Source organism: Arachis duranensis, chromosome 4 (assembly GCF_000817695.3).
Source record: "Arachis duranensis cultivar V14167 chromosome 4, aradu.V14167.gnm2.J7QH, whole genome shotgun sequence".
NCBI lineage: Eukaryota > Viridiplantae > Streptophyta > Magnoliopsida > Fabales > Fabaceae > Arachis > Arachis duranensis.
In genome coordinates this window covers 118,209,999-118,222,498 of record NC_029775.3, presented here as the reverse complement: position 1 = coordinate 118,222,498, position 12,500 = coordinate 118,209,999, and the positions used below count along the sequence as shown (strand labels likewise).

The 12,500-nt window shown below is 30.1% G+C and overlaps 1 protein-coding gene across 1 annotated transcript; it reads left to right on the top strand.

Moving 5' to 3' along the window:
* Positions 1-2,051, top strand: LOC107486358 (isoflavone-7-O-methyltransferase 6-like). Its single transcript, XM_016106893.3, has 2 exons — positions 1-789; positions 1,723-2,051. Exons 1-2 carry the CDS (start codon positions 1-3, stop codon positions 2,020-2,022), a joined length of 1,089 nt encoding a protein of 362 aa, XP_015962379.3. The 3' UTR covers positions 2,023-2,051.
* Positions 2,052-12,500: the final 10,449 nt, after the last annotated feature.

The following is a 12,500-nucleotide window of genomic DNA, read 5'->3' as shown; positions in this document are numbered from 1 at the left end:
ATGGATTTACTAAGTGGTCGCAAAGCAGATGAGATTTTTGAAGGGCAAGTTCATGTGTACAAACACATGTATGCTTACTTAGATTCTATGTGCCTTAAATGGTGCATTGAGTTAGAAATACCAACCATAATCTACAACCATGAAAAACCCATCACCCTTTATGAATTGATCTCAATTTTACAAGTTCCACCATCCAAAATTAGTGGTGTGGAGCGTCTTATGCGCCACCTAAGTCACAATGGATTCTTTGATATTGTAACAATCCATGATGATGATGATGAAAACAAAGAAGAAAAAGAAGCATATGCTCTCACAATTTCTTCTGAGCTTCTTGTTAAAGGCACTGAATATTGTTTAATTCCAATGGCTAAGTTTTTTCTTGATCCATCTGTGTCAAGTTCTTATAACTTACTAGGAAAATGGACTTTAGAAGAAAATCTTACTTTATGTGAAATTTCCCTTGGAACAAATCATTGGGACTTTCTTAGCAAAAACCCTTCAATTTTGACATCCTTTAATGAGTCAATGGCTAGTGACTCTCAAATGGTGAAGTTGGCATTGAAAGATCATAGTGCTGTTTTTGAAGGGTTGGAATCCATTGTAGATGTTGGTGGTGGAAATGGAACCATATCTAAGATTATTAGTGACATGTTTCCCAAATTGAAGTGCATAGTGTTTGACCTTCCACATGTTGTGGAGAAATTTTCAGGAAACAACAGCAACAATTTGAGCTTTATTGGTGGAGACATGTTCAATTTTATACCTGAGACTGATGCTGTTCTACTTAAGGTGTGTATAAGTAAATTACAACGTAAAATATTATTTTTGTTTCAGCTAAATTCTAATTTAGTTTCTAATTTTAGATATTTTATTTCTGTCTTAAAAAGTTTTAAACAAATTTAATGTTTTTCTATCATTAAATTTGACACTAATAACTAACCGAATGAATGACGTAGATATTAATAATATTACTAGTTAAATAATATCTTCTTCCATGTGTTAGAAAAACATAACTAAAACTATTTTGTAATACTTCTTCTTCTCAATTTTTTTTTGGTGCAAAACTCCAAATCATAACAATTAATCATCAACGTTTCAAAAGTAAAGGAAAAACTTTTATATTAATGATCGTTGATGGATCAATTTTACTTACATACTGAAATCAAATGCCAAAATTTAATGGCAAGACCACGTTAAACCCACTTAAAAAATTTTTAGGATTGAAATAGGATATTAGAAAATTTTTATGACTAAAACAAAACGTTTTGAAACTTTAAAGATTAAATTAAGATTCACTCCAAATATTAGAAATCTAAATAATACTTTCTCCTAAATTATACTATTTCATCAATCTATTATACTGTCACCAAAAAAAAAAAAATCAATCTATTATACTTGTTTTCATAGACGTTTCATTCTGTTTCAATTATTTTAAAATAAATGTTAATTTGGACAAAATTATACATTAAAAGTCAATGTTTTTAGATTAGACAACAAATTGTAAATATATATATATATATATATATATATTTGNTTCAATTTTCATTTTTTGAATTATTTAGGATTTAGAATTTAAAATTTAAAAAAATTGGCTAATATTAAAGAGGAAGAATTTAGGATTTATATTATTTGTTGGTAGAATTATTTATGGGCAAGAGACATTAAAGGTGAAGAAAATGGTATGATACAATTCCTAACCTTTTTGTTTTGTTTTTGATTTAGTGGATTCTACATGATTGGGATGATGAAGATTGTGTAATGATATTGAAGAAATGCAAAGATGCAATTTCAAAGAATACTAAAGGAGGAAAAGCAATTATCATAGATTTTGTGATAAATGAAAAACAAGATGAATTTGGACTTACTCAAATAAAGCTCAGAATGGATATTGCCATGACAAGTGTGAATGGAAAGGAAAGAAGTGAAGAGGAATTCAAGAAGCTTTTTTTGGAAGCAGGCTTTCAAGATTATAAAATATTTCCTTTAACCGGAATGTATTCTCTTATTGTGGTTTATCCTTAGTTTATCCTTAAGAATAATTAACGTTGAGATGATCATTAATAAGTGTCACAAAACATAAAATGCTAAGAGAGTTAGATAAATAATATATCGAAAATATTTGATAACAAAAAAAAAAGTCAAAAATAGTCACAATTTATTTTATTTAGTTTTTATTTATAATTATAATAATTAATATGTTAAATAAGATAAGTTTTGATTTTTTTATTTTTCTAATATTACTGATATTTTCTCGTTTATAATAATCGTTCAAGATTATTTATAGGTTGAACATTAATGGGGATAAAACTAAATGATATTTTACTTTAGTTATTTTTAGAGTTTAATGAAAATTTATTGCTAAATATTAATAAAGTTACACAGTTTTCGTTTTTATATATATACCAAAATCACTTTGTAATTTGTAATCCTTAATCCATTTGTTAATGAAAATAGAGTTAATAAACAATTAAATAATAAAAAAATTTCTCTTAAGAGTTTGATAATAATATTAAATTTATTATTAATTAGGAGATGATACTAAAAAAATTATTAGATGAAAAAAGATAATAATAATAATAATAATAAGTTAAAAATGTATAAAGATTATAATTTAAAGAAAAAAAAGAATAATATGAAAATAGAATTTTAGATAAGATATCCTTCTTTTGTAAAAAAATATATATATATATATTAATTTTTTATATATAAAAAATATAAATAATTTTAGTGCTATACTGATTTGAATTTTGTTGGATAAGTTATTTGGTTTGAGATTTTGAATTCCTCTTATCTTAAAAGTTTTTAGACAATTTTATTTCAAAAATTATAAATCTCTCTTATCTAAAGATCTTGATAGTCCTAAACTTTGAAGACAACAAATTAGACTTATCAAGTTTACGCTCAAATTTTACCCTACTTAAAAAGGTAATGTATAGAATGAAAAATTAATTATGCAACTTACTATTTTTACTTTTTATATTACCCTAATTGAGAATCAAATTTATAGCCTAATCTCTAACAAGCAATAAAGATCATCAATCTTCAAGCAATATTCTAACACATCAAATTCAAATATTTAAATCATATAAATCACATGCAAGGGCATAATTGGTTACATATCGCCATTCATATGCATTCACTTAAGAGCAATTAGACAAGTTGTTAAATTTAGTAGATATATAACAAATTAATGATGATAAACATGTTGATTTGGGTTGATAACCCAATTGAGTTTGATGATGTTAGTTTGATGTGCAGGTCCAAATTGTTTTGTTGCAGTCCAATTCTACGAGATAAAATGATCCAAAGCTGCTAAATGGGAATGGAATCAAACTAAGTCCAAAGTAAATTAATCTAAAGAAAAAACGACCTTAAACTGCTGCTAAGTTTACTTCAGGTGTTGGTTAGATAAGAGAGAAGAATTTACTTTTTTATTCAAACACCAAAGAAGAAGAAAAGAAAAGCTAATCAATAAAGTTAATATCAAATTAAGCTAAGCAAAAGCATGACAAGCAGAGTTTAGAGAAGTTAAAAGTGAGTAGTTTTTCTTAACATATAAGACAATTGCTTCACATTTTCTCCTTCCATCTCATTAAAGAGATAGTAATAGTAACATAAATGACATAAATAAAAAGATCGTGTAATATCACATTTTTAAGGAATATAATGATGATAGGGTATATTAAATAATGGAATAAATTTTATAAAAGTACATGTACTATTAGCTTAAATGGCTTATAAGGTAGTGGTAACAATTATAGGAATAGTATCAATCCAAAAAACGCAAAGATATGCAGGTATTCTCGTTAACACATGTACATTTTGACCAAACAATTACGGCGATAAGTCTCAAACAAAATATTTAGGAGCACAATAACTTTTACTATTAGATGATCACATATTTCTAATCTAATTTGATCACATAGAAAATATTTCATTATATGACAGTAATTATAACTAATAAATAGTAATAAATTAATCTTGTAAGCATAGAATATAATTGCATGGGATCAAATTGCTCTGATACAAAAAATGTAACATCCTAATATTTTTAAACTGGATTTAAGCCTTATTTGGATTATATTGGTCATTGATATTCAAAACCTTGCGAAATTTTTAAAACAATATGAAATTTTTATATAAAATAATTTATATATGTAAAAATAGCGAATAACTAATTTCTATTAGAATGGTTACTAATTGAAAAATATAAGTGGATATGAAGGTACTAATATTAAAAACAGTCGTGCTAAACTATGAAAGTATAAACAATGACAAGCTTTACTCATACCAAATAATCATAAAAAAGAAACATCATAGTCACAGTTACAATCATTCAATAAAGATAAACAAAGCACATAGAAAATCTTAATTCTCTTAATTTGTATAACTATGACTAAACAATTGCCTATTTTTCCTTCTTAATATAAATTTGGGTAAGTACTTAACGTTTCATATCTACGTTCTTGATATCTCGCTCCTAATAGTGCACTTGTCTTTTCTCCTCAATCGAACAGTGTATTACTTTGTACTGCGTCATTTTTGAATATGGTACGGAAAGAGGGGTGAGGAATACAAGTTTCTCAATAGTTTATCTATATGGTATCATCGTATCCATCCCAGCCACTCCAAATTTTAACAATAAAAATAGTGATGATGTAATGTTGTTCAATAATTATTATTTTAAAAAATCTTCGTTAGTCGAAGTGGTTTGACTTTTAAATGCTTCTCATTTACTTATGTCATAACATGTGACTCGTAACAAAATGCCTAAAATGTTAAAACATATAAAATGCAAATTCAAAAACCTTGATTTAATATTCTCATAGGCCATAAAGCAAGGCAAAATAAATAAGAGAATAATAGTAACATTAGCATAGATAAATCAAAGAGGATGGATCTTTAAATAAAATAAGGATAATAAACATAATCATATATAAATCAAATAGAATGGATCTTTGGTTAAAAAAAGAAAGGATTTTTTAGTGAAATAAGAAACATAAACATAATCATAAATCAAATAGAAATGATATTTGAGTAAAAGAAGGATCTTAGAATAAAACGAACATGATAAACAAAGTCATAAATTAAACAGAAAGAATGAAGAAAGAACAATCATAATCACACTTTTCTTTGTACTTTTTATTACTTTCTCTGGTAGCTTTTATGGAAGGTATTAAGCCAAACTGGCATAAAAAGTGGGCGTCTCCTTCCCTTACCGAAAGTTCTTATTCCAAACGTTTTGACGATCACCTTCCCTTACCGAAGGATCATTCTCTCAGTTCAATTTACAATCAAGGTTATTTAGACATACACAGGAAAGGAGTTATGTCAACAAAGAGATATTATTATATAAAATTGATAGGAGTATACTTCCCTTACCGAATGTTCTTATCCCAAAAGTTTGCCAATCACATTTCCTTACTGAAAGATCATCTCGATTCGATCACCTTCCCTTACCAAATGATCATTTTGATTATCTTATCAAATGATCATATCCTCAGTTCTTTAATGCACATAAGATGGTTATTATAATGCATAATATGTATGAAATAAAGAGACGTTATATCATGACATGCAATGCTAATAACATCTATATAAAAATAAAACATTTAAGATATGACATATAAAAAATAGTATAAAATCCCTACCTCGAGTGAAGTTTCTGTAGGCTCCGTTTGTTTAGTGTATAGCATGAGACATGGACATAGAGACATGAACTATATAGACGTTAACTATATAGACATAGACACAAAATACATGTATACATGTTTTATGTTTGGCAAAGAACATACATAAAACACATCAAACTTTAAGAAGTTAATAATACTCTCATCATCTATCTTTAACACCATCACCACTATCTATATTTTTTCAACAGCTACACTGATTCTTTTCTTCCATCTCTATTCATAAAAAAATATTCAAATAACAAAAATTCTAGTAATTTCAACAACAAATTTAATACATATCTTCCTAATTAAACAGTAAGTAATTAATTGGCATGATACCCAATTTAAATCCCTTGTGTCAATTTTAAGTTGTTGAAGCGACTATGAACCAATTGAATATCAAATTAAAAAATTAATTGGAAGGTGAGATATTTCAACAGCATAGAAGCCAACGAAAAAAAATTGTTCATAGCATTCAGACTATAACTTTTTTTCTAAAAATCGCACAGATTAATAATAAAAAAATAAAGAAAAAATAAAACTTTATTTTAGGAAAAAAATCCAAAAAGAGGCAAATAGAAGGATGAACATAGATGAAGATGGAGGCACGATGGGTCGATGATAAAGGCTCGCCTGCGATATGATAGAGACACAAGTCACAGATCTGGAGATTTGGAAGAAGGAAGAAGACAGAGACCCAATATAGAGAGTATGAGGAGAAAGTGAGGTAGTAGCAATGGCAGTGGTAGAGACACTTCAGAAAGAGGAGGTTAGTTGGCCATGAAGAAAGAAGAAACAGAAGTTTAAATGAGGAGAAGAGATTTTGCTTGGTTGGCCATGAAAAAAGAAGAGACGGAAGTTGAAATGGAGAGGAGAAGGGAGGATAAAATTCTCAAATAATCAGTGTCTCAATATTAAGTTTGTGTCTCAACTTATTAGAGGTTCATTGAATGCATGTAATTTGTGTCAATTTATGTACCAACTTGTCCTTTAAAATTGTGTGTCTCAACAATCAAACAGAGGACGTGTGTCAGCGTGTCTCTGTCTTGTGTAGACACACCCACTAACCAAACACTACCATATGTATTCTGATGCAAATAGACGCAATTTGTTAGCAAAGAAAGACTTGTTCCATGGCTAGACTTTGTGTATATTGTTATGTAGGTATGAATCCTTGATTGGATAGAAAGAAAATCTTCATATTCTTTAATTTGCATATTTCAAAAAGAATATCTTTTTGAAAAATATATGAGTGGACTTTGTGAATACTTTGGCAGAAGATTTAGAGTGAAAGTAAGGATCGGAAGTGAGAAGAGATAATGATTTTTATTATAATAGAAAAAGTATATGAATGACAATTTATAAAAATAACAAAAGGTGGAGAAGATAGGTTACCTAGAATTTTTTGTATAGAAAAAATAGAATGGAATGAGAAAGGAAGAACTCAAATAGCTCCTAGGTATGTACAAATTGTGTTAGGAGAATCTAATTCGCATTTAGGTGAAATTTCCAATCTAAATCGTCACTTTGCAAGCCCTATAAAGTTTTCTACGTTTGAAATTTGGAAATAGCTATTAGACATAAATTTATAGCGAATTGAGTTAGCTTTAAAATGAATCTTAAATAAAGTCAATCGAATAACCACAGCTTGATATATTCTTGAAATAATGTTAGTATATTAGGCTGGCTGATAAGAGCGCGGTTTTCTACTATGGACTTGTAACATATTTATCTACCTAATTTAATTTGAATTTGATTTTGTACCGAACTTAAAGAATAAAGCTAGTTTTCTTATCCTTTCATGTAACTAAAGATCATTCAAATCCCATAAGTATGAAATTAGTTATGACTATATCTTGAAAGGTGGTTTATTGTCGGTTAGGAATTGACTACAGCTAGTGTTTTCACATATTTAAATTTTAAATTAGATATGTTGGTTTTTCAAATACATTATTTTTTTTTACCAAAGATAGGGAGACTCGAACCCGCGACCTCTTAATTGAGTATGGGGAGATTATGCCATTTGAAATATAACTCATTGGCTTTTTAAATACATTATTTTCTAATTTTTTATTTTAAATTTAAATCTTAAATTATTACTATTTTAATTAATTAATTAGTTATTGAATAATGAACCTGATTCAAAAAGTTGGGATGTTACAAAATGTGTTTAATTAATAAAAAATATAATACTCTTTACCTAATAAGAAGTGTTTAAGAATGAATAGTAAATTATATATAATTTTTTTTATTAGTGTTATGCTAAAAAATTTTCAAATCATGGTGATTATTATATAATTTTTCTTATGTTAAAACCATGGTGATAAAACTATCAAAAAATTGGATACAAGGTTGAATAATTTTCTTTAATTCAATTTTTAAACTATAGTATCAATAAATTATATGTAGTAAATCTTTTTTATTCAATTTCAACTTATCTTTTAGTTGAAATTTGGTTAAGTGATAATATATAGTATCTTTTAATATGCTACATTCGAATTCAAGCTTTGACAATAATCAAGTGGTGGATAGAACACTTTAATATCAGTGTGAGTATATATATTACTTTATTTTCTTTTCTTTTTTTCTCATTCTCTTCTCTTAACCATAGAACAAACACTATTATTGACATCAAAATTGTGAAAGATCAAGTTGGTGTCCTTAATGTAACACCCTATCACACAGAGCCTTATGCTTAAGCAGAGGTGGCAAGGTATTACGACATCTAAAAGAAAAGGATATGTACATAAATATAGTTGGATGAAATCATATCTAGGAGCGTTAAAGAATTAGCTAAACAAAATTAAAACGATAAACAGAAAATCGTGTCACACTCGCATGGATATTTGTAAAATGGATAGGTAAGATCAAAAGAAAGCTGAAAGCATATATACATACCGGAGTTCCAAAACTCAGATAGCAAGCTCCAGACTCGGCCTGCGAAGCTAAGGTCGACTAAGGAGGGACAAACACAAAATGTACATGCGGAGATTCTATAAACATATATACATGGCCCAAAATCAAAATATGACAGTTCAAAAGGTAGTTCTTCGCTTGTAAGGAGGGTCTCCAGACGCTCAACGAGGTGTTTCTCGACCTGCATCTGAAAAACAACAAAATATATATGGAATGAGAACCGGAGATTCTCAGCATGGTAAAAGTGCCCGCATAGTTAATATAAAAGGTCCCAGGAAAGCCAGAGGCATTCCTAGAACTCCGACACTCAGAATCAAACTTAAGGAAAATAACCTAAACCAAAAGTTAGGTAAGTTATCTAAGGTATTCTAGTTCTGAATCTAACTTTAACTTAACACTTCACTTTCTAACTCCTCCAATCCTCCGAGACACTAGTGGAACAACCCCCTCCCCTCACACCTCCGTCAAGAGGGATTTCTCAGAAAACATACACATACAATTCAAGCAAGAAAAACAGAGATAGAGAAGTATTTACAGCAAGTAGAACAAGTAGTGAATAAGTAGAATTAAACAGTTAAGCAAACCAAAACAATGCACACTCAAGCAAACAAACAAATGAATATGATGTACGCCTGTCCTATAGCTGATGAGTCTCATCTGTCGGTTATATAGCCAACCCGACATGTCTTGGTAGTTAACCATTGGACAGTCCCTCTGTGCACGCGCGCATCCCCAACTCAATAATATTTCATGGAGTCAAATTCCAAGCTCAAATATAATATTCCATGGAGTCACATTCCAAGCTCAATAATATAGTATTCCATGGAGTCAAACTCCAAGCTCAAACATAATATTCAATATTCATATACATACATATATATATATATATCCAAATATTCCAAAATACAAAAAACGCCTCATAATAATCTCTTTCCTTTCTAAAATAACACTTCAAATCAAAACTCCAATTCTTATAGAAATTTTGGCAGTATTTCCTCTAAAATTTGAATTTCTGTCACCCTTCAAGGGTCCCAACTATCAAACCAAACACCTCTCAATTATTCAAATCATTTCCAATAACAAATTATTTCAAATCAAACAAATACCAATATTAAATCTTTTCTAAAACCAACCAACTTCAACAGAAAATTATTAACAACAGCTAACCACACATTTTATTCCATATACACAATCCATCAATTATACATTCAGTTCATTCCTATCTTAAGGTCTTCTAGCCTAAGTTTTCACGTGCCATAGGATAAGTTGGAATGCAGGTGTATGTTTAATGTTTAGTAATTTGTTGATGAATATATTTGGTTGGTGTTCGTGGATAATTAGTAATTGATTATGGATGGTGGTTGTTATGTTGATTTCGAAAGAACCATGATTGAATGTGTTGAATGTTGTTGTTGATGAATATATTTGGTTGAGTGTTGTTGCTGGGAATTGTGTTGGAATGGATATGTTGAAAGTGAATGGAATGAAAATTGTGGATGAGAATGAGGTTTAAAGAGTTTGAAATTTTTGGTTTTGGGTTGAATTTTGGTGGGCCATAACTTGGCTTATGGAGCCCCAAATTGATTTCAACTTGTTTTAAATGAAAATTGGACTCGTGAAGTTTATGCCGTTCAAAGAACAGAAGAAAAACGATTTAAAATGACTGAGTTATGCCCTTTGAAAGATCAAGTTTATAAACTGTGTTTAAAACCAATTCTGTAGCTTTGCTTTCTCAAATCTGCTACTGCAACTCGTTACTGCATCTGCCTTATTTTTTTTAAGAATGTACGCCCACGCGTACGCGTGGAATGGATTTTTGGCGATGCATATGCGACGAGTCCATGCATGCGCGTAAGGGGTAAACAAGCATGTTCACGCGTACGCGTGACATGAAGATTTCACCTACGCGTACGCAAGACGAGGGACACGTGCATGAGCTGCGTTTTTACAATTCCACGCATACGCGTGAGCCACGCGTATGCATGGCACCTGTTTCAGCAAACATAATTTTTAAGGTTTTTAAAACTTATTTCAAACTACTAAACTTCTATTTTCATTCTATTGGTCATAAATAATAGCGTTAAACATGGTAATTAGATGAAGTTAGGAAATGAGGATAACTTGAAGGTGAAGTAAAGTTGAAAAGTGATGAATTGATTATGAGATGTTACGGATAAGTCATATATGATACTTGATTGGATATTTGAATGAAAAATTATGTATGAAATTTGGCTTGAATGATTTAATGATCTGAGACACGAGATTCCCTGGATAAAGTGTCATGGCTTGCCACCACGAGTACCAAGTTGAAAACTCGATACTCTGTTGACCCTACGACGTATGGGTGACCGGGCACTATAAATTACCGGGAATGTAACCCCCATTAAGCAATATTGATTATTTGAGAAAAAAGCTATGCATAGACTCTTGGGGATGCACGTCGAGGGACAGTCTAAGGTTTTCGAACTTGTCGGGTTAGCTGGATAACCGACAGATGAGCCTCATCAGCCATAGGACATGCATGCATCATATGCATATTACTTGAATTATTTGCTTGTGCTTTAATTGGGTGTGTCTAAATGTACTTGCCATGTTAAATGTATATATTTGTTACCTGCAGTATTTGTAACTTTCTTGTACTTGCCTTTATCTGCTTATTTGTCTGTGAAATGTATGATGAAGTTAGAGGTATGGAGGAATGACAGTATAGGACTCAGCTTTAAGATTATGCTAAGTTAGGTTTAGATACTTTTAGAAAACCACCTTTTATGACTTCTATTTAATACTTTAAACTCTATAATCTGAGTGTCGGTGTTCTAGAATTGCCTCTGGCATTCCCAGGACCTTATATATTATGTGTGTGCCACCTTTACCATACTGAGAACCTCTGGTTCTCATTCCATACTATGTTGTTATTTTTCAGATGCAGGTCGAGAGGCATCTCATTAGACGTCTGGATACCTAAAATGAAGTGGTTACTGAGTCATTTTGTTGTACAAGGTTGTATATATATGTACTTAGCTCTTTCTCTCCGCATAACTTATTCTTTTTGGTCCTTTTAGAGGTTTATGGAGAGGCAGGATTCTGTTTATGTACATTTGGATTTTGGATATGTATGTATATATGTGTAAATATTCTCCGGCCAGTCTTGACTTCGCGGGCTGAGTCAGGAGCTTGCTATTTTGTATCTTTGACACTCTATTCCTACTTTTATTTTCCTATGTTTATTAGTTATAGTTTTCTTAGCACGCAAACTGACTTGTTCCTTGAGTGTTGCGCTTTTATTTCGCGATTTTTATTTCCCCAATTCTTCAAAACTTCTAGCATATACAATCTTTCTGCTATCATATGTATATATTTTATTTTATAGGTCGTAATATCACACCATTTCTGTTTTACGACTTAAGCGTAAAGTTTTGTGTGGCAGAATGTTACAAGCCAAACTCAAACGGTAGAGGAGTTACGTCACCGTCAACTTCCACCAATCAAAAGTGGTGCCAACGTATAGAAGAAGATGATACGAATACTTTTATCAGATTAGATTTTTTATTGGGGTTATGGATTGCAAAAGATCAAAGCCAAAAATTTGGAAGGATTTACATTCCCACGCTTCTCGCTCTCGGTTACGCTATTCTTTCTTCACCGTTTTCCTTTCTTCGTAAGTTAGATATGCATATATATAAACAAGACTTATGCTAGAAGAAAGAATGAATTATAATAAGGGGTAAGTACTATTTTGGTTCCTAACGTTGAGGGTCAGAATCGAAACTGTCCCTGATGTAATTTTCGACTTAAAATCGTCCTTAATGTTGCATTTCATTTTAAAATCGTCCTTTTTAATAAAATTTTTTAATTTATTCCAAATTTACCCTGACTTTAATAAAAAATATATAATTAAAAAAAAAACACATT

What these genes read in the sequence shown, in the direction of transcription:
- LOC107486358 (XM_016106893.3), top strand. Translation starts at nt 1, where the DNA reads ATGGATTTACTAAGTGGTCGCAAAGCAGATGAGATTTTTGAAGGGCAA. An exon ending in CTGATGCTGTTCTACTTAAG is followed by an intron (nt 790 to 1,722) that starts GTGTGTATAAGT and finishes TTTTTGATTTAG; the next exon opens with TGGATTCTACATGATTGGGA.